At 44.9% G+C, this 23,401-nt stretch overlaps 1 protein-coding gene across 2 annotated transcripts; it reads right to left on the bottom strand.

Annotated features, from left to right (window-relative positions):
• On the bottom strand, positions 1–23,198 carry epha2b (eph receptor A2 b). 2 transcript variants are annotated; one of them, XM_054608433.1, is made up of 17 exons: positions 23,040–23,198; positions 22,230–22,309; positions 20,097–20,745; positions 9,667–9,822; positions 8,944–9,303; positions 8,432–8,562; positions 8,000–8,171; positions 7,811–7,910; positions 7,066–7,121; positions 6,843–6,968; positions 5,945–6,142; positions 5,773–5,834; positions 5,416–5,625; positions 5,118–5,267; positions 4,814–5,007; positions 3,576–3,731; positions 1–2,105 (listed from the first exon to the last, which is right to left on the bottom strand). In XM_054608433.1, exons 1-17 carry the CDS (start codon positions 23,122–23,124, stop codon positions 1,997–1,999), a joined length of 2,994 nt encoding a protein of 997 aa, XP_054464408.1. In that variant the 5' UTR covers positions 23,125–23,198; the 3' UTR covers positions 1–1,996. The 2 variants fall into 2 exon arrangements, with proteins under 2 accessions (XP_054464408.1, XP_054464409.1); XM_054608434.1 differs by having other exon boundaries at positions 5,957–6,142.
• Between the last annotated feature and the right edge of the window lie 203 nt (positions 23,199–23,401).

Here is a 23,401-nt window from a genome sequence, read left to right as displayed (position 1 = left end):
CATCCCACCACTGCTGGACCCCAGTCTCCTCCTGCCGGTAATGAAGCACTCGCATGTTTATTACAGGTTCACACCCTGGAATTAAAGCACCCAGCAGCATTAGGAGGATATCCAGGTGGAAGTATAAACATCCTGGCAAAGTTTAAAACAAATAAAGCATTCCTCTGCTCTGTTTTGTGTCAATCATACAGCAGGCTTTGCAAAATTAAACTTAAGACTTTATTGCTCCACAAATGCAGTGAATTTTTTTCATTATTATTGAGAATGAGAGCACAACCTTCAATTATAATCCCAGCTCAGTGTTTTACAGCATAAATAAATAAAAGTAAAAAATAAATAGGCTATTAAATACAGTATGAAACAGTCAAAAAGATAGGAGATTGATTTCTGATGAAGGAACTCTCAAAATGTTTGGAAAGGCAGCAAAGGTAGGAGACATCACTTTAAAAAGTAATGAGAAGTTAGAAAAATAATCAGTTTGGTAATATGGTAAATAGTGAGACCAAACAAAATGTACAACATGGAATTTCAACCTGTAAACCAGAGTAATAACAACAAACAAAATCCCTTTTTCCAAAGATGGATCTATCAACTACAAGAGAATCATAGATGCATTTGAAAATACAGTAAAAATTCAAGTAAAGGAAGGTGTACATCAGTAACACAATGATTTGCAGTCATCAATTAAGAGCACTGGGGAAACTGTCCACTATACACATCCCACTACAGCGGCGAGCGGCTTCATTAAAACAGACGACAGAAGCAAACTCCTGCTAACTTTCCACAAACGGGCACTTTAAAATGTCTTTGAATGTGTGGAGCGAGACGGGCACCTAACTGTCAAAGAATAAAGTTTCATCCTGTCAACATGTCACACAGAAGTATGAGTCAATATAGCTTCTACAAAACTAAATGAGACATTGAAATTGCAAACCAAACTATTATTAAGTATGAAATCATCTCAACCAAAACAAGACGCATCATCATTAAATCATTTTTTTCTTTTTTTTTTTTTTCTTAAACAAGAGTCATTTACATTTTTGGGCAAATTTCGCCCTCTCCCTCTTCATAACCGGCACGCTACGGACAGATGGATTGCTTTCTAATTTAAACGTATTAAATTCACACAATTTCTCCCTTCGATACCATTTCTTTTTGTTCAGGATTTTGCGTGTAAATGCCTTTTCCATGCAATTCTGAGACAAATCAAGACAAAGACTTTCTTGATCCAAGTGCTACATTATAAATTGTCACTCCAATGTTTTTGGTAATCTGTACACAAAGAGTACCTGATATATATCATCTCTTTTTTTCATACATCACTAACATAATTATAGCTTAATTTCTGCACAGAGCCAGCAGAATGCCATTTACAGCACCAGGTCCGTCTGTGTTTATAGACCGTTTCTTTAACTTTGGGCCAGCTCAAGCTCTCGACGCTCCATCCTCATTGGACAGGAAATGGACCAAAGTGCCATTTAAAAAGGGAGACGCCACCGACGTCAGCATCAACCTCCACGTAAGCGAGGGCTGGGCTCCACTGCGCCCACACTATCACACTTACTGTGTTTGTTTGTTTGATACGGGATGCAACAGGGTGCAATTTTGTGAAGTTGAAGCCGTTCCCAGAAATGACTTGATTGTTGATTTTCTTGAAGCAGGAATGCGAGATGAGGAGAAAAAAATATAAACGTGGGAGGAATGAATTGTAAATGCACAGAAGACTTGGATAATAAAAAATAGATATCTAAATATACAGAGTCTACTTGATACATCTATTGTTGTATATTTGCTCAATTCCCGTGTGGATAAGATGAAGAAATCAAAAATGTACAGCAAGTCAGTCTGATTCTGTCGGCCTCAATGGATGGCACATGTCTCTTGGTCCTGCCGATTCAAGGCCGTGCCTGCAGTTTTTGCTCCAGCTCAGCTCAGCTCAGAGTTCAAAGGGCTGCCTGCTTCAGAGCCCGCATTTTAAATCCCTTCGTTGTCACGATCACACTGCAAAGACGCTCAGGGTGCTGGTCTGGTCCTTTAAACCCAGGATGCTGTAGGCAATTCTTTTCAAATGGCCAGGCAGCCTCACGCCGATGTTTTTAATATCCCTGTAAAAGAAAGAGACATCACAGATTATAAGAGGAGCTCCACATGGATTTAAACGTTGGACTCGTTCCAACACTTTTCACGCACATCCTTCCTGCTTCTCAAGCCTTGTAGTAATCACTGACTCATCCCAACGTGCTAGAGAGCCAGCCTCAACGCCACTCTTGTGCACAGCTCGATCGCAAGGTGGGGTGTGTTCCAAGTTAGCAATCTGCCGAGGTTACAATTTATCCTCGACATAAAAGGATAATGACTGGGGGGGGCTTCGCTCTTCATGAGCACATGATGCAAACCTGCAAAAGCTCTGAAACACAGCAGCCCAAAGTCAAAACCTTAATTACAGCCTTAATTACTTAATGAGGATTCTCCCTGTTGACCATGAATCACTTGTCTGGCAAGCAGAGGGTGGGTCGTAAATAACTGCTGGTTTTCCAAGAGTGCTACCAGATGCCCCGGGATGGAAACATGGGGCCTCGAAATCACACCATTCTGTATGACAAAAACTTCAAAAGGGTTTTGTCGTCTGCTTTACAGTATGCCCATCTTGCCAAATCAAGAGCAAGACCTGCTGAGATACTTACACCCTGGCAGAGGGGAAGGGGGGTCCCATAGGCTGGTCATGCGGTTGGGGAAAGCTCTGGCCCTCATTACTGCTCCAAAACAACCATTTATTACATACTTCACTAAGCCTGTTTTTTAAAAGGATGGGCCCATTTCATGAAATTGTCTCCATAACGCTCCTACACATGTGACAAGATCCAATTGCTTTCAACCACCCTGTGATAAGTTCAGGGGGTGCATTCTGAGTGCACCTCCTCAATCTTTCTAGAAGTACAAATGTACAGACTTTGGAGCCTTTAAAACTCATCCATCTATTTCAGTTCCTTAATCCCCTCTAGCTGTGCATGCTCCACAGGCTCCCCTCCTCTTCCTCCCCTCCTCTACTTTAATGTTGAAGAAGCCACAAAAGGGCCTTTGCCCTAAACAGTCAAAACTGGTGGTTTTTCGGGGCTCTAGCAAAAGTGTGGCTCAGAGCTGCCTACAGTGAAGGGTGGGATTAGAGAAAGAATGGAGAGAGGGAAGAAGAATAAGGACTGCACCGACCACAAGCCACCACCACCAGCCTACCACAAATCAGCCCCCTCCTTCTCCTTCCCTCCATTACTTTTTCCATCTAAAACATTTCTCAAGTTGTAACTGAGGTCGGAGATTATATTGTGTGCAAACTATTCTGCAGGCTATTAAAAGCAACTTTTTTTAGAAAAACAAATACATAAACCAAAAAGGGGGTAGAAGTCCATAACAGACTTCATCGTGGGAGGAAAAACATCTTTGTTGGTTAGAATTCATGCCATAATTTGACAACAAAACGTTCCTCTTCTTGGCCAAAAACACACTGACCTAAATAAAAAAGTAAATAGATCAAAACCCATTATGTGGAGTCACAAAATTTGAAATAATGTCCCACTCACTCGTTCTTCATCTGCAGGACCTGGTCCATGGTGACGACCCCAGCGCAGTTGAAGTTCTCACTGTACTGACTCATCTTGATGGACTCCAGCCACTCAGACACCGACCTGAAGGGGGAACCGTCCGAGCCGCTGGTGCTGGGCAGGCGGATGGATATACTGCAAGCAAAGAAAAGTAGATCCAAATGATCAACAGGCTTTCCCACAACAAAAGCCAATTGGCAGACGACTGTGCAGGAAACCAGTTGGTGTTCAAAACCAGTTGGTGCAGTCAGGGCGAGAGCCCATTAAAATATGACCTCAGAAGCCTTTTGTCTTTTCTCACCGTTTTTGGCTTTGATGCACCTTCACAAAAGGGCGAAGTATGCATGCATGCATGCACACACACAATCACACACAAAAGAGCTTTAGTAATTTCCTGCCAGGAGTGTGCACACGTTTCTGCCATTAGCCTGGCAGGCGAGGTGTCAGTTTGTCCTTTAAATAGTTTAAGCAGAACATCTTAAAGCTATTGCCTTTCATCCCCAAACTACCCTAAATACTCAGCCCATTTTGATCTTCAAGTAAATGGGGAGCTGCTGTTTTAAAGCAGATCCAGGGCAAGTCTCAAGACAGTCGAGAAGTCCAAGTCAAGTTCCAAGTCACGGGAGACAATTCCAGTTTGTGAAACAGATGATACCAGATTACCACAATGTTCCTGCTTTGGTTTCCTGGTTTGGTTCCAGCATGCATGCCGTCCCCTCTCTCTATCCCCCTGTTTCCTGTCTTTATCTATTCTATCAACCTTCTTGAAAAGACAATATTTTTCTTCATTTAAATTTTTCCTGTCAGAGCTGTTAATAATATTTTTGCATAGCTCTGACCAAATCCCTTTAAAGCAGAGGCCTAATGATTAAATACTGGCCATGTTTAAAAGAAATGCTGTTATTTCCTTTTTAGGCTAATAGAGCTCTTTCTAAAGCTGAGAAAGGTTCCGCTTCTTGTAGGAAACCACATGACTTTGGATGCTTATTATCAGAGTTTTATGCCACATACGTAGATACCAGAACCAACAGAAGCGAAACTAAAAGCGTACAAAAGGAGTTAGAGAAGTGAGACTATTTTATAAAAGAAGCATTGATAAACTTTTGGTTGCAAGGTGGTTTCCAAGAGCTGGTTGCCGATAGTGGCAGCTACTGATGGGTCGGCACTAGACAAATGTGGATTTAAAGCCCCTGATCTTGTATTAAAATAAATCTTACCGTGGGTCAAAATCTGCGATGGTCTTCAGGGAGTCTGGGCTCCGAAGCAGCTTGTCCAGCAGGTTGACGATGTCTCCAAAGCGCGGCCTCTTGGAGCGATCCTGGAGCCAGCACTGCAGCATCAGCTGATAAACAGCTGAGGGACAGTCCATCGGCGCCGGCAGCCTAAAAGCCTCGTTGATGGCCTTCATCACCTGCAAGAAGATTTTAAATTTGATTAAATCTCCGCTTCTTTTATTAAACATAAAAAGTTGACTCAAACAGCAAAACGAATGCAATCTAAAAACTTGCTTTAAACACTTACCTCATGGTTACTCATGTCCCAGTATGGCCTCTCACCAAAGGCCATGACTTCCCACATGACGATGCCAAAACTCCACACATCGCTGGCTGAGGTGAACTTCCTGTATGCTATTGCCTCTGGAGCCGTCCAGCGGATTGGAATTTTACCTCCCTGTACAGGAAAGAAAAGCTTCAAGTTAGAGACAAAAAAAAAAAAAACCCAACATTGCTTCACTTCGATATCATGCTGTTCATCGCAATGACATGATTGAGGTTGATCTTTTTTGCTTAAAGGAAGAGGAAGTTCCATGTCTACTTACACTTGTGGTGTACGTCCCCTCAGGGTCGTCCTCCAGCACCCTGGATAGGCCGAAGTCTGACACTTTGCACTCCAGGTTGTTGTTCACGAGGATGTTGCGGGCAGCTAGGTCGCGGTGAACGTAGCTCATGTCAGAGAGGTACTTCATGCCCGCAGCGATGCCGTGCATCATGCCCACCAGCTGGAAGGAGGGAAACTCGCCATCGTGGTCCTGATGTGAGAAAGGGAACACAGATTAGTGAAGTTTTGTGACCAGAAACAATTGGGATATTCTGGTAAATGATTAAATAGATATCATAGCCAAGAAAAAGATCAGACAGCATATTGTGTAGTCACAAAGGGAATGTGATGGACTTACCTTAAGGTACCTGTCCAGTGCTCCGTTCTCCATGTATTCAGTCACGATCATGGCGTGTTTGACTGCTCACACACAGAAAAAAGAACAAATCATTTCCCTGAACTGACCCAAAAACCAGTGAAGAAAATTGTGAGAAAAAAATTGTGTTAGAAAAAAGGTTGACAAAACTCACAGAAATCCTTACATTTGGTGACCACCCCCTCCAAGCGAATTATGTTCTGGTGGGAGAACTGGCCCATGATGGAAGCCTCGCTCAGAAAGTCCTGCCTCTGCTTCTCCGTGTAACCCGGCTTCAGCGTCTTGATAGCCACTGCCACCTCTTTCCTACCCGGCACCTTCAGATTGCCACGGTACACCTCACCAAACTCCCCTGCGGGAAAAACAACATCAATGGGACAATTGATTTAGGAAATGGATATCAGGTGAAGGTGCGTTTGATATGTCTCCTCAGGTTTCTAGCTGCAGGGGCGTGCTGTGCAACAGAGTGATTATCAGGAAGTCTTGGCGGCTGTTTTGCCTGCGGCTCTCTCACAGAGGTGTGTACTGGCTGGGTGTTGAGAGAGAGCCTATGTTGAATAATTGGTGGATGGCCTGTGGTGTGGAAGCATGGGAATCAGCTGTCACATGAGGAGAAAGGGGAGGGGTGTCACGGTCGTGGGAACTTTGGAGGGGGTGTATGAGGAAAAAAGACTGTCGGTTCAAAGGGTAAAGGTGGTCACAGTTGAATAAACGTTCTACGAATTGAAGTTGGGGCAGGGCCCGGGAGGGTGCTCTGATATCTTCTAAAATACTGTGCCTGCAACACTTTCTTTGTGTAATTGTACATTTACATTCAACTGGAGCCAAAACATAAATCTCACAGCCAAGAGTTGCCTCAGAACAAAATGTCTCAACTTGTTGTGGCAGGGCTCAGCCAGATAGATGATAATCTCACTAAAGTAACCTCTGTCAGTCAGCCTGCCAAGCCGTGGAAAATGCACAATATAAACAGCGAATTTGGGGATTGGAAGAATCTTTCAACATCTCAGAGTTAAGTCCCAGCAGATTGTCTCAACAGGGTTGTCACTCACCAGCTCCAATGACTTTCTGTTTAGTTATGTGGCTGGGATGGATTTCAGTGGCAAACTTGAGGACGGCTATGTTGGGGTCCTCGTATGTGTGTGGATCCACGTAGGTTTTCAGAGGCTTCAATTGCTCTGTGAGAGGAAAACAAGACAGTTTTGTATGTTAATGAATTAATTTAATACATTTAATAGGGTGACATAAAGAGATGAGGGAGATTTGTTTGTCTACCTGAGCTGGAGAAATAGGTGTCCTCTGGTCCTTGTCTGGAGTGAGAGTTTCTTTTCCTGAATATAAAGATAAAAACCCATCTACAAATGAATATCCCACTTTCAAAGAACAAATGGGCAATTGTCTTTATATCATCTGCCTGATTTAATACCAATAGCACATAGCAACCTTTGTAACCATTTTTCAATACGTTCTAAGGCTTTCAAAAGGATCCCGACACTGGTGCAATGCGCCCATTCACACAGAGGCGGCCCTTTGATAAAGGCTGACGGTAGACTGTGTTTGCCAAGCCGATTTCAAGACTGAAAGACAGACAAGCAGGCGGGAGGGAGGTGGACAGACGGGCTACAGTCTGCTACAGTACAGGCCCAGGTCACCTTTACAAAGTGCCTGCAATCTGGTAAAGAAGGAACCAGGCGCCTCTTATCACCAACAATGTACCACCCCGGACTAATTTCCTTTCAAAGGCACCCCCAACACTCACTAGACTATAACCATTGAGCAACGACGAGGCACATTCAACGCAAATTCTTCCCCAGTGAGTGCTGGGACACAGATCCGGATAAAGAGAAAGCGAAAGTTGGCTAAAGGAGGAGAGAAAGAGTGAGGTGAGGAGAGAGTGAATGCAAAGGCCACATGGAGGCCCCACAAAGGAAAGGCAGAAGAATGAGAGAGGAAGCCAGTGAAGGAGGACTGATTAACAGGACAGAAAGACAAGGAGAGCAGCAGAGGGGCGTGGACTGACCGTCTACGTAGGAACAGGACCAGGACCACGATGAACAACACGGCCGCTCCCACGACCGCACCGCCGAAGATGACTGCTGTGTTGTTTTGAGTGAGGCGTCCTTGAAAAGGGTAAAAAATAGACATTAGAGAGATCCCATTCTCGAATGAAACCTTCAAAAACTTTTTTCTTGATTGTGCCCCTCTTTACCTTCAGGTGAGGTCTCAAATTGGTCCTCAATGCTGGAGCCTCCAGGGCTGCCATCGTGGCTGAGGGCCTGCACCCTGAACAGGTAGGCCGTGCCTGGGACCAGATTGCTTATCTGCGCAAAATTCTTCTCAAGTTTGAGCACGATGTAGGTTGTCACATCCAGGTTATCATCCTGTCGAAGGGAGATCAGGGAGGAATTCAGGTAATGTTAATAACGGAGGCCATGTCATGTTAGAGACATTTACGATAAAAGATTATGTTTGACTCATGCTGACTGTCAGCTCAGGAGCTCTGGTCTTAAAATGATGCCTATCTATGTGTCATATAAATTAAATATTTAAGAAGTAACGTCAAACTTACAGCACAGTGGTGAATGTAGAACAATGATATTAATTGAAACTAATATTAGGAGAATAAACAAGAGTGAAGCACCTTCTTGCGGTAGGTAAGTTCATAGCGGATGGGCCGCGGTTGGACCCGTGTTCGGGGAGATATATCCCAGGAGAGGGACAAGCTGGCGGAGGTCCTCTCAACCAGTCGCATCGAGGTAATTCTGGGGGGGTCTGAGGACAGAAAGGTAGAGAATACTTCAGGATCTTAGGGATGCAAAAACCTCACAAAATACCAAAAAGAGGTCCTTACTGATAAGAGGGCTCACTAGCAAGGACCACGTCACAACAGTGTGTTTCCTAGAGGTTACGGTAAAGGATGTTGAGGATGGATGAATAGATGTGAGAAGGGGATGAACGTAGGGGGAGGAAGTCTTCCGTTAAGGACAGAATGATCTGGAGTTCGGGAGTTGGAGTCTCAAACCTAGATAGTTAACTTAATTTCATCTCACTCCTGCAGCATGATTCGACTTGCGGTGCCGTCCCTGCGATAGCATCGGTCATTACTGTAGCACCGATATCATCACATCAACACCTCTTATCAGCAGCACTCACCTGTGTAGTGCAGCGATGTAGTCAGGGCGCTGGTGGATGGTGGTCTATTAGACCGTGGTGTTGCCTGACTTGCGAACATGGACACGCCGCTCTGTGCCTCCACGATGAAGGTGTAGTTGAGGTGTGCATCCAACTCGCTCACTGAAACCTTGGTGTGGGTCAGGCCTGTGTTGGCCGGGTCGTAGCGGATTTTTTCTCCGCAGAGTTGGCAGACAAGGCCCTCGCAACGCTGGCATTTGACGCTGTAGGTGATGTCGGTTCGACCTCCGGTGTCTTCAGGCGGGCTCCAGGACAGGAGGAGTTTTCCTGTGGAGAGCTGGGTGGTGGTGGCTATGAGGTCTCGTGGGGCAGAGGGGAGGCCTGATGGACACAGATAGGGAAAGGATACCAGATGTTAAATAGAAGCGGGGAAGAAGAAAAACAGGAAACAAAATGTGGGGGTTCCCTTTCTGACATGACAGTAAAATCAGAAGGTCTTGAAAAGAAAAGTGTTACTGTTTTGAATTTCAAAGGATGTCCTAAAATTCAGGCTCCTGATTCTTTATTCAAACCCCATAAATGTGCACAGAGAGTGCATTGAGGAATACATAATCCCTCTGCATTCTGTTGGGTTAAGCCAAAAGTCACAAGTGAAAATGACATTACTTTGAAGCTCATTGGAAGCAAATATTTCCAAATGATTTTATCGCAAGGTTCTCAGTAGGGATCGAGGGGACTCATTACCTGAACAGGGTCCAGTAGGGGGGTCAGTTGGGGCCCGGTAAAAGCCATCCATGCAGGGGCAAAACAAGGCCCCAGAATCCAGCCACTGGGTGTTGGCAGGACAGATCTCACACTTGTCACTGGATGCTGCTGCTTTGAAGAAGCCAGGTTGACATTCTGTAAACAAAAACACATTTGCATTAGCAGGTGAACAAGGACAATGTTGACTTCAGGCAACATACCACACCACACAGCGTATAGCCGGTTAGTCTAGATCATTCAAGCCCCTTTTGAAAGAACAGTAATGCTGGGTGAACTCTTCACCTTACGAACAACACAACAAGGTTGAGTGGACATGTTATTATGTCAAGGCTAAAGGTTAGATTTGGACAAGTGACAGATATATGCAAGGCCAGGCTCTGCACTCTGCTCATTAAAACACTGTCCATTCCAGCAAAGTCGAAAAAAAAAAAAAAAAAAAAAAAAAAAAAAAAAAAAACATACTCCCTAACTAGTTGGCACTCCTACTCTTTACTGTTTAAACCACCAACCCCCCTCTGTTACTGCTTTCTTAGCGTTGCTCTCTCACACAACAAACACAACCAGTCATCCCACATTCCACAACAGTAAGTCAGTCTTCAGTGCTGAGAAATAAAGACAAGAGCAACAATCAGGAAAGTTCAAAGAAATGGAAGTGAAGCAACCGAGAGCAGAGCATCCGTTTGCACTCAAAGTCATTCATATGGCCCACATGCAGGCTTTTGAAACGGTATCTCCTAGATAAGATGACACCTAATTTCACACGTCCAACTCGGAATAAAGAAATCCAGGTAGAGGATCCAGCTGTGCATAGCCGTGGTGAAATACGAACTTAATACGGTGTGAAATTTTAGAGAGAGCGCCATAAAGGAGAGTGAAAATGAGACGGCCCCCCCTTTAACTCTGCAAGAGCATTCCACCGGCTGCTGCTCATGTCCTCGCACCATCACACATTCATACACACACACATACGCACGCACTGCACATATCCACCCACACCAAAATGTATGCACAAAACACACATACATGTATGCAAAGCACACCCGTGGACACATGGCTAAATCTGACATCAGAAGAGGGATTACGACCACTGCCTGTCACCTGTTCATGTCCCTCTGCACAGGCAGTTCAGCCACACACACACACACACACACACACACACACACACACACACACACACACACAAACACATATACATACCCACGCATTTCCTTCCTTCCTTCTAATTTGTTTGCCTGCAGTGTTTAAATAGCTCATGACAGATGTCATGAGATGTTGACAATGCAAATGAGAGCCAAGACGGAACAGAAGGCGAAAACGCAAGAAAGAAAACACAGAAAGGGTTGGAAATTCTAAAGAGTATGGCAAGATGGATATCAGACAAGGTAGAAAGAGGACATGACATTTGGGCGTGACTGAGGCAAACACACAGTGTCGATTCCAGAGATTGCAGAGGCGAATTGAAAAGCAGAACCAAGGAAAAAAACAATATCAGATTCACTCAGAGATACTGTCTCGGTCTATGGCCGCCTTTTAATGCGCCTCACTTAAATGAAGTTCATTTGGAAGCCGCAAGTGTTTAACTTAAGAGCATGACAACAATGCAGGAGAGAACCATACTCGGCATGAGACGAACTTGTAAGTTTGTCCAATAGGCTCGCATGTAACTCAATCCTCCCCTCAAGACAGCATCTCCTCTCTGTCGTGGCCAGCTGTTCCATTAACAGCCACTGCTACTCATTAACGCGAACGAGGCAGAGGTTGGGGCGAGGCCGGAGAGAGGTGCTATGAAGGAACAGAAGGTTCGAGAAAGACAGAGAGGAATACTGTATCCTGCTGAGGACTGAAGAAAAGAGGGGAGAAAGAAAAGGGACAGGCCCGGGCGAACTCTTCCATTGAGAAGAGGGAACAGCTGCTGCCTCGAACCCCGATTCATAGCCCTACCTCTCCTCCTCGTAATCCCCAAATTCCTTCCTCCCCTCCTTTCTCTCCTCCCAGTCCTCACTAAAAAGGCTCCCAGCTAACCCATTAACATTGCTATTCACCACTGACCAGCAGGCAAGGAGAATGCCATGCCATTCAAGTGCTGAAAGAAAAAAAACATACACACACACACACACACACACACATAAGCAATGCAGATGAGAATAGCCGAAATGCCACATGGCAACTGAATAGAGGAGGACTAGCCTCTTTTAGGCGCTACAGTGCAGGCTGCAATGCATCGTGGTCAGGTCTGCGGAGATGATGGCCTTACACTGTGAGCCGCCTCTATAATCAAGATGCATTCCAGTGCACACCACCCAACAGGAGGCCTTTAGCGGAGCAGCCACTGCAGCTTCAGTGTCCGCCCTGTTCTCCGTTACGAAGGTGAATGAGTTTGTGTTCCTTTAATACATGAGTCACAAAGACAGTAAATGGAACTAGATGACGCTCTGCTGAGGTATCCAACAAGAGGATTCCTCGACAAAAGAGCAAAGTCCGGTGAGAGGAAACTTCTTGGTTTCCATGAAGAAGGAGGAAGGGCTTTGAATTGTTGCTGGACACAACAGGAAGCAGGAAGTGTGAGGCTGATGCAGCCTTCCTTCCTAAAGCAGCCAATCAAAGCATGGAAACACAGGGAAGCGTGACCAAATGAAGACCCAGAGCTGAGACTACCAGAGTCCTGAGACAGAATAATAACCGTAAAGGAAGCGAAAATGTGTTGACCCGACATGAACGTGGGCACTAAACTAAGGGGGGGGGGGGGGGGCCTCAGCCTCCTCTGACTTGAAACATCTGACAAACTTAAACCGGACATTTTTCCCCTGCCTATTTGCTAAAGAGCAATGAACTGTTTGTCATTTGAGAGGCCCCGTGCGCCTTGAGTGACTCTCTGTTTGTTTATTGAGAGTGAGTGCAGGGGCCTGTTACATTCTGGGAGCCCGAGTGGCTCTGGAGTGGGAGCCCCCTAAGGGCCCACCTCCCGGTTTGTCGGCAGAAGTTAAGATGGATGAGATTGGCGACAGTGATGAATGCATGGTCGGATAGATGGATGAATGGGTAACATGGTGGCTTGACAACAGAAATGGCCCTCAGGACTGGAGGAGTAAGTGGTAGGGGGGCCCCACTATGGAGTCCGGCGCTGGGCTTTTAAAAAAGGCAGAAAGGTCATGTCTGCCTCAGGGTAGTTGTGAGTTAAACTGTGCATGGCTTACAGGGAGTCGGTGGCCAAGTAAAACAAACACGTGTTTGCCGTGAAGTGGAGGAGGAGGAGGAGGAGGAGGGAGAAAGAGTTGCAGCAGCAGCCGGTGGCTTGCCTCATGAGGAGGGAGGTTAAATGCATAAGTACGGCCAGTGAACAAAAAAAACATCATGGAATAATAAATCCATAAGAAAAAAAATACAATATCTAGATCCTTATCAGGGCATCTGGAGGCAAAGGGGTCCTCGCCTTTTCTGTTCCCTCATCTACTTAACTTCTCCTCCCCAACCCCCGTTTTGCTTCCGTAATAGCAATATGTCATGTCATTTTGTTTGTATGCAGGGTGACAACATGTCATTAGCATTTCGGGGGAGTCGGGTTCTAGTGGAACAATGAGGGTCTCTGATGGGGGGAGGTATGCCGGTAACATGAGCCAGGGGTCACTGAGGTAGAGGAGGGGGGGGGGAACAGGGGGCAGTAAAGGTGTAGGAGCTGATGGAAGTGTGTGCGTGTGGGAGGGGAAGGGACATTAGTCAAAAGGATTAGCTGACCAATGGAGCAGCTGGAAGGGCATTACATCTGTTTTACAATTGCACTCAGGCTTTCATCTGGGGTTGTTAACAAACACAATAAATTCCCTGATCCCCTTTCTCCTCTCACTCCCTCTGTCCAATCTGTGACAGCAACAGGAGGAGAGATACAGGGAGTGAAAAGTGGAGTCAAGAAGGCACAAAACATACTAAACAAGGTTTGAAATAAAGTCAAATAAAGTAGAAACCAATCCTGGCTAGTGTGAGCTTCCACAGGCCTCAGTTGGCCTGCCGTCATGGTCGTCCGGCCACGTTTCTCCATGCTGCTGGTGAAATCCAGACAGCCAGGTGGCAAACACCACACCATTTTACTACAGCACGCAGAGCCAACAGGTCACAAGCTGGATGCCGACAACCGTCTGCTTCCTGGTTAGGGGTAGGGGCCAAAATGGGACCAAATGCACCAATAAACAAAACGACTTATCAGGCAGGACAACAAAATGGAAAGTGGCTGAGCGAGGCCACTCAGCGCGGGGCGACAATGGAAAGCCCTGAGCCAACGGGTCGGGGAGTCACCGAGGGATTAGGTGACCTCCGGTTTCCGCTGCGGGCTCGTCCTGTTAGCGGTGATGGGTGGGGCGGTAGCTGGTTGGTGGTGCTGGGGGGGGGGGGGGGGGATGACTGACTAACATGGGGGAAGGAAAGTGCTGATCTAACACACCAGCAGTACAATGCGCTTCACATTGCTCTGGACAACCCCATCACAACACACCATACACACATTAACAGCCCCCAGGCTCAGGAATGTCACCAAGAGGAAATATGTCCCGACTTCCCCACCGCAACCAACACACACACACACACACACACACACACACACACACACACACACACACACACACACACACACACACACACACACACACACACACACACACACACAACACACACACACACACACACACACACACACACACACACACACACACACACACACACACTGCTGAGGTTTGGTTATTTCACTAATGACAGACATTCACAAACTAAATAAGGAGACTGAATTTAAACAAACTTAATTGATTGATATTGATACTTAAAGAAACCAACACCAGGTCAAAGCTGCTTCACAGAGATCAAATAACTGTGAAATGTAATAGGTGTCGCTTGAAGAGATTAATTCAAAACATATTAGCAGTTCAGAAAATGTTCCGCCTCCATTTGGTATTCCAGTGTGCACACTCAAGCTGGAGACCAAGAGATATTTGGTAGAGGCCAAACCTAAGCTAAAAAGAAGAGAGTATTAGACTTGTGTTCATCTGGTGACCAGAAACAAAACTCCAAATGAATGCATATGTTGCCGTGCATCTGCCACATGTGTAAATAAGCTAACATTACCGTTTGATAACGAGTTTGCCATGTCAACTTTTTAAAGGTGACAATATCTGAGATTTTGTGTTGTCAAGAAGAATAGATAAATAAATTAATTAAGTAATGAAGCTTTAAAATACTTTCGTCCTGGGGGCAAAAATGTCTGAATGAAAACCGTTTTTAATGCGAATCGATGCAGTCAGTGTGTAGGCTGAGAGTGCTGATCGTAAAGTTGATATGGAGGGGATCAACTAACAGACTGATCACACTCCAACCACAACAGAACTATTAGCTCTAATCCACATTAAAGGACCATAGGGGCCACCAGATCTCCTCTTTGCTACATTTCCTGTCATCTCGTTCACAGTAATTGCCAGTGTTCTGTTCACTCCAAATGTGGCCCAACAAGACGGTGCATGACACCACTTGAAAGTGCCTCAGAGTCCCCCCATTATCCAACCAACTCCCTTAAGTTCAGCCCGCTAGGCAGACGTTACCTTGGCACAAGATCTGAGGAATCTGCTAATTCAAAATAATCACGGCTGCTTTCGAGAGCAGAGGAAGAAAAAGAGAGGTTATATCCAGCCTGTGGATCTAAAAGGAGAAGCGTTGTCCGATAAGTCGGGGACTTACAACTTTTTATTTCAGAGACAGAGGTAAAGAAATGAGGGAATTCGGTAGAGCAGAACATTTCAATGTAGGCTTTCTGCAGCATGAGAAGACTGATGTGTAATCCGCCGTAGGCCAGCTAAATCAAATCCCTGAGATCCATCAGATAAGCTGAAGACTTTTTGGTCTTAAAAGGTTCGGGGTGATTATGATGAACCAGTTGGCTCCAGGTACGAGCAGATTTAAAGACTGTTGGCCTTGAAACACTTGATCTCTAGCATGTATTTCCAAGTTAACAATCAGCGTTTCAAGTCTTAAACTCCATCATAAAGTTCCCCAACAAAAACAGAAGCTGAGGGCTAAAGTTTACATTTCACCTCCGCTGAATGTTTATGCCCTAACCACCATGTTAACAGGGCCAGTTGTTGTTTTCTCTCCGTCTCCACTTAAAAACGCTCAGATTGGCAGCATTGTTCTAATTTAGCCTCTATTTATCTTTACGAGACAGTCGTAGAGAAATGTATTTACCAGGGATAAAGACAAAGTCTAAATAGTCCCATCAGGGCCGTGTGAAACGGGATGTTTAAACTCTACTGGTGTCATATTCATGACCTGCACGCCAGCCAAAAGCAACAGCGACTCTCTGATTTCACCGACAACAAGAACACAACACACGGAGACAAAACTTTGTGTCAATTTGTTATACTTGGGACAGCTTGTGCAGCAGTGTACGTCTGAGCAATGTGCATTACAATCTGTAAAATTGTGACGGGAATTGAGTGTTGAGATAAGAAACTCTATCAAATAAATACAAGACGAGAGGCGGAAAATTGGTGCAAAAATAGAAAGGCTCTCCAGGGATGGCCAGGATGTGGGGAGAGAGGTATAGAGGACAGCAAAAGTGATTGCACAAAGGCAGAAAAGGCACGCAGAACCTGTAGTTACTTCACTTAAAAAGCACAAACACACCCAAGTCAATTACTACCCATACAAATCACTCACCACAGCCGCGCAGTCACACAACTGCAACTTAGTCACCAACTGTTTGTTACATCAGCTGAGGATGAGTTCTGAGACACGTACCGAGTGGAAAGGAGGGGGAGAAAATGGCTTACTGGAACCTTTTTGGAGAGAGGAATAATAACTTTACTGGAACTCAGTGGACAGTTGTTCCACGAGACGCCATTTTTCACCAAAACTGCTCTCAGCAGTCCAAATATAAATCACATTGTGTCTCCCGGCTTTATGGAAACCATGACGTGGGATTAAGCCTTATTTGTTGAGGCTTTAGAGCGGCTGATGAGGTGTGGACCTGGCGGTTAAACACACTCCTGAGGACCAGCCAAGGCAGGCCGTGGTCCTTTGTGGGGTGACACACGGTATGCAGCTCTTTTGTGCCAGGGAGGATTATGGGTAAGGAAGGGGGTGACAGGCAATGGAGGAAAACTGTTTCAGTGTCAACAGTGAGTCACAAGTGGCAACCCACAGCGCTGCTGTCGATTTAAAAGCCAACCGCTTAATTGCAAAAATAAAAAAGTTACGATTTTTTTCCAGAATTAAAAAAAGAATGTTTATTTTCTCACTTAAGAGACTGAATGCACGACATCCTGATGTAAAGCAGGTGCCAAATAAAAAAAAGACTTTATTTACAAAAAACGTCATGTACTCAAGTACTGTGCTTAGGTATAGATTTAAGGTACTTTTTTTTATGATGGTCGTGATCCTACTGTATTATATTATAGTAAATATTGTACTAATATAGTTTATAGGTTTGTAATTCAAAATACATGCAACTTGTTTGGATTGGTTTAGATTAAATTATCAGTATAAAAAAATAAAAAATAAAAATATATATACACTTACTTTGGATACTTAAGTACAGTCATTGGTAATAATTCTGCACTTAAAGCTATTCATAAATTACATAGATATAAATTTTGCATGCAGGACTTTTATAATAGTATTTTAACATGTTATTTAATTAAAATATTTGAATACTTCTTTCACCAGAGAAATCATTTTATTATTGTTCCATTTAATTAGAATTTAAAAAAAATAAGAATATGATGTTTTAGGCCTGCTGGTGCAGAAAAATAACTCATTTTAGAGAAGAAAGAAAAACTCGTCTTCATCAGGCCTTCATCAGTCTTGTGTTGATTTTGGCAATAAACATACATCTTGAGAGCAGCTTTCACTGGGCTTACTCTTTTTCTGATTCATTCCATAATTGCCGTTCATGTATTTCCAGAGCCAAAGTAATTATTTTTTCTAGAAGTCTATAATGCTTTCATAAAAAACAAACGCCCCTCTACTGTTGACTGATACGATTTACAACAAATCCATAGAAGCTCTAACATTTGCTGCTCTAAACACTGTGGTGGGTTTCTGCAGCACAGGAAGTGATCGCCGTAGTTCACATTAGCATCTACGGCCACCAAGAGAAGAGCGCCAAACACCACCTGCAGAAACCTCAACTGGAGTTTTTTTGGGGGAAAAAAGATCCTAGAAACACGGTTTGACAGAGCAGTGATCTCTGAGCCAGAAACCCCAAAGCGGTAAGCGCTGATGAGGAGTCGTAGACAAAAACCAGATAAAGTCACAGATTGCTACTTTAACAGATCCCGTGGGGCCGCGGAGTCATAAAACTGAGTGAACACATCACTGAACATGGAAACTTTCAACCCAAGTAAGAAACACCACAATTGAAGTTTTGCGGTTTCTCCACGAACAGCACGCAGCACAGGAAAGAAGTTGGGAGAATGATTAACTGTGTGTCTGTACGAGATTCCACTTAAAGCCCTACAAACCATTCATCCTGGCCCCGCTCTGCAGCCCCGTGATTCATTTCCACCCTCGTCTACAACTGCCCTCGTGTGTCTCCGGCTTCTCATTTGACTTCATCTCTGTAGTTTTTGGGGGGTTTTCTTTGTTTAGTCATTTTTATGTGAGGGCTTGACCCGGAGCTGCTCTTCCCTCCTGGGAATTCCACAGGTCTGGAGTAATGTTGGGAGGCTCCTCCTCAGCAAACTGATCAGGAATGTACAAACCAAGGGAGTGAGGAGGTGGAGGTGGAGGTGGGCTCCTCCGGCCTCACGGGGAAAACACAGCTCTTCATTGTTCTCCTATCTTTGCATTCCATTCCTCACCTCTTTCTGTTTTAAAATCACACCCCTCCGCTAAGCAAATCCTCTCTGTCACTTTTGTATGACTTTTCTTTCACTCCTTCCTGCCTCTCCTCCTCCTTCGCCTCCTCCCTAATCATCTTACCTGGCACTTTCCCACAGCTAAAAATGATGTACTGACAGAAAACTTCATCACTTTTTATCGGTATGTAGCCAATGGGAGGGGATTTTTAGTGGGACAGCAAATGTATTATAAACAGGCTGCATGTGGATTTACAACTGCAGTCCAAAGTGTGATTGAAGATATTGCCTGTGTGGGTGTGTGTGTGTGTGGGTGTGTGTGTGTGTTTCAGGTCAAGTATGTGTAGGTGTATTAAAGAGATTTCCAGAAAAAAGAGGAGGAGGAGGAGGAGGAGGAGGAGGAGGAGGAGGAGGAGGAGGAGGAGTACTTGGGGCTGATGGGAGTTTTTAGGTATTCTGTCATGGAACAAAGTCCAACATGCCCTTGCATGCCAGCCTGTGTTGTATGTCACATACATACACAAAACACCCTGAAGCTGGGGCTCAGTAGATTCAGGAAGAAACAGAGGGGGAAGGGGGGGGAGAGATGCGGCGACGAGGGCCCCTGTTTTCTGTGATGCTTGAGATGAATAAAGTCAGTGAGGCTCAGAAGCTTCCTCCTGCCTCCCCCTTCTCCTCCCCCCACCCGCCAGCCTTGAAGATGCTAATCCATCACAGTACAGTAGCCTTCCGGCTTCTTTGATCACTTTCTGTCACTGTGACAGCCCTTCCCACAACAATAAAAGCCTTATTTGCAGGACCTTAAACACAGCGACGCCATGGCAACAAAGTCAAGGGACAGTGCCATGGTTGGACTACGTAGCACACCCATATCAAGATAAGAGAACAGATGATAATAAGAGAGCAGGAAACAGCCTGATGCAACAGGCTGTAAGTTATGACCTATGTAAAGAGCTGTGGAAGGTGACGTGTTTGAGCGTGTCTTCAGAAAAAGAACAAAACACTTGGGAGATGATTGGTACACAATGTTTTGTGCTGCAAAATGAGTTTATGAGAATTTACTTTTAGAGTTAATTGAGGTTTGAAAACGTGGAGGTGTAACCTGAACACAAGCGCCCTCAGATTGAAACTATTCTCACCGCTCAATTTCAGACTTGATGACACAAGGGGTGTATCGCTCTATAGCACAAAACAATGATCGAGGCTTGTACAAACATTTCCTTAGGATCATAGAATCATGGCTGAAACTCAAAAGCACACATTCGCTAATTTCATAGGTATCATCTCAAGGTCAAGGATGATGTCGGGACATGCACCAGTAGGTCTACGCATTCCTTCCATTGCAGAGGAGCCTTGTTAGCCAAGGGGAGAATTCCTCACAACAATGATAATAACACGTATGATGAATATCCACAGCATACCATAAAGGCTTGTTTTACAACCTACGGCGATTAAAATAAAAGATAAATGACTAATGCCAAATAGTTCTATGAACCAACTTTCATGGGAAGAATATCCTGGGTGCCTCGGGGCAGAAAGACCTTTACGAATACCAGAGAATCGACAGCACGCCCTTACCTTGACACGCCTCTTTGACTTCCTCATAGCCCGGTTTGCACTGGCACTGTCCAACTGGTACCACCCACTCCCCATCCACAGTGCAGTAGATGCGAGGCAGCTCCTCGCTGATGGCGTTATCCACGCACGCCCCGCTCACTTCCCTCAGCTGCTGGTTCTCACCTCCGGCCACGGTCTCGGGGAACGATGCAAGGCTCTTCACCGTGGCCGGGCAGGTTTTGTAGTAGACCCTGGTGGAGAGAAGAGCCACGCAGGCCCCGATGTCTTGAAAAGCCAAGTAGAAGCCTTTCCGAGACAGGTTCTCCACCACTCGCGTCTCGGTGTTGATGCGAAGGTCGTTTTTGCCGGTGATCTCGTCAGGCGCTATGGTGGCCACTTTCTTAAACTGGCCCTTGCGGAAGGTGGTGCCCACGTCTGCGTCTGACTCGGATGTGAAAAGGTTGAATGTTTCTTTGCAGGTCAGTGAGGTGGCATCGAATGAGTTGCAGTCCCGTACGATGAACTGGAGTTCAACAAAAACCCGCGAAGCCGACGGACGCCGCTGGATGAAGGTGGTGCGCAGCCAGTTGTCCTGCTCACGTTCTCCAACATTGCAGACGGAGTAGGTGTAGAACTGAGAGCCGTTCAGAGTCCTCTGGGTGACCTCCCACTGAAACCAAACCACACAAACCAACAAGGTTAGAGGTACGAACACTGGGAGCCCCAAAAGTAAAGGGGAGCCATACCATTTCACATTCAACCACAGTAATCTCAACCCCTCGTACTCACGGCTCTACATGTTGCTAATTAGTCCCCCTGAATATTTTAACTATCCTTCACGGCCATGATATATTCCTGTAACATGGAGAACTCCACTTTATGAGCCTTTACAACATAACAATGCAGAAAGAAACTCAAAGACTGTGTGTGAGAAAGCATTTCTGCCACTGCAAAGACACCAAATGATTTCCAATTCCGTCTTTCACATGCTGCCGCTACTGTTTGCATTTTTCTCCAAGCAGTGTTGCAGCTCAAATACTAAATGCTACCACAAATATTTTTGGGGGAAAAAAAGCGACATGTTTTAGCGTAACCTTGGCTCGTGAGGAACAACTGGCCCTCACAGGGGCAGAGCCTGTGGTCTGCTCTCTGCATGAAGCCCCCGTGCTATTAATTAAAGGAATGTGCTTTGTTAGCGGAGTGTGTGGCTCCCCGTATAAACCAACACCTCTATTAAAACAGCTGGTGAACATTATTTTATACGGGGGCTTTAAAACCCGGAATAATAATTGTCATAAGTGAATGTAGTTACATGAGAAATCTGGGCACAATACAAAAAAGGTTCCCAACAAAGAACTCAAGAAATTACAACACCTGATGCTCATTAGTGCAAAAAGTGAAACTTAAATGTCCAAGGGATTATTCGAGCAGTCAAACCTCGCTTAGAAGTCGGTCGAGCCACTATGAACAGCACATGCCTTTGAGTTTCAGCAAGCAAAATGAGGCTATTTACAGGGAATTTGCATGGGCTTGACTGGTCCATTACTTTGAAACCACAATATGGAAGAAGACACACATTCCTCCTGTATACTGGCAAAGAGATAACCACAGCATTTGGGTGCAATAATGACGCATCTCCAAAAGTAGACGTTTCACCCTGGTTTGAGGGAAGAGGTAGCTCTGACTGATTGGCCCCCATCTGAAAACCCCTCCCCCTCTAGGAAGAGGTACCACATGCTGCAAACTTTTAAAGTTAATTGCTCTCTAACATACAATTCTGGAGCTGAAGCCTTGAAACCACAAGAAGCCACAAGTATTCCCAGTTCAGAGCTAGCAGCTATTCTGTCTGCCTAAGCTTTGGTGTAGCCCAGACATGCTCTGCAGGCAGCTCCTGATAGGCTCCTACAACTGCAATACCCATACTCCTGCAACCATTAGGCTCTAACTGCCAGATCTTATAGCAACCTGACATGAACACACACACGAGGCCAACCGGACGGCTAACCACACATGTCAAATGGTCAAATATTTCTGCTCTGGAGGCTCTCTGCTCGGCCGGGCCCTTCCTGTGCACGTTCTCCATGCTGTTTTTGTCCTAAGGCAAATTCCAAGTGTAAACGTGGGAGCTGCAGGAGAAGTCGAAGCTGTACTCACCCCGGATTTTTCTCCCTGATCTAAGGGCCAGGTCAGCCAGCCCAGTTCACCTCCTGTTGCCTTCATATCCAAAAGCACCTCTGTGGACACATGAGAACACTGTCAGCACAAGGAAATAACCCTTTGAACTCATCAGCAAAGACGCATTTTGACTGAGAATGAATGGAAATCATCCTACTTCTATTCCTAAAACAACACACATGTCAACGAATGAAAAATGTACAAATGACAGTGATTTTAACTGACCTTCATAATAACCCAAAAGCGGACCAGATTTAATTAAAAATGTCATTTGACAAACGGTAACACCTTTTTAAAATAAAAGGTTAGATTAAGAATCCTGGCTTTTTACAAGACAGTAACTAGAAATACACTTTCATATGCTTTGAGAGTTTATGAATGTCAAACTAATAAGTGTAAAATAAACACTGCACACACTACCTAAAAGGCTGATAGAAAGTGTTAAAAATATTAAACTTTGACCCAACATTTTCAGTAGGAAATTGCCTAAATTCACCTGCTGACAAAGTTCAGAGCAGCGCGCATGCAGGCTTCACTTTCAACTTAGTGATTAAATATGAAACTACAACTAAATACATGTTTTATGAACTTAAAAGGGTTTTCTTTGAATGCGACTTTGAGAGACTATAAAGCTGTCACAGGATTAACAAAGTGCGTTTCCTGGTGTTAAACTTTCTTAAAGGAGGTTCCCCGCATGGGACACGGGCTTCACTCCAATAAACTTTAAAAACAGATTTAACTTCCATAATTTGGGACATTATATGTTTTAAAAAAAAAAAAGTCACTCACCTTCTTTAGTTTGCAAAGTTATTAGTATGCCGTTAATGAGTACATATGAAAATAATAAAGGTCTGACTCCAGTAAAGAAATCCATTTGTCAAACTTTTCCTTCCTCTCTCTCTCTCTCTCTCTCTCTCTCTCTGGCCGGGACTCTGACGGGAGCGCGCTTCTCCGTGCGGCTCATTCACAAACGGGGCCGTGACGTCACAGACTCCGCCTGCTGGAATGCGCGTGCGTGTGCGTGCGTGTGCATGTGTGGGTGTGTGGGTGTGTGAAGGGTGGGGGTGGGGTGGGGGTGGAGGAGCTGCAGAGGGAGAGAGAGGCATGAGAAAGTTTTGGAACTTTCAAAGACTGTCGGAGATTTGGCAATT

This window comes from Anoplopoma fimbria, chromosome 12 (genome assembly GCF_027596085.1).
Source record: "Anoplopoma fimbria isolate UVic2021 breed Golden Eagle Sablefish chromosome 12, Afim_UVic_2022, whole genome shotgun sequence".
In the NCBI taxonomy this organism is placed as follows: domain Eukaryota; kingdom Metazoa; phylum Chordata; class Actinopteri; order Perciformes; family Anoplopomatidae; genus Anoplopoma; species Anoplopoma fimbria.
This window is presented reverse-complemented; position numbering and strand designations above follow the sequence as displayed.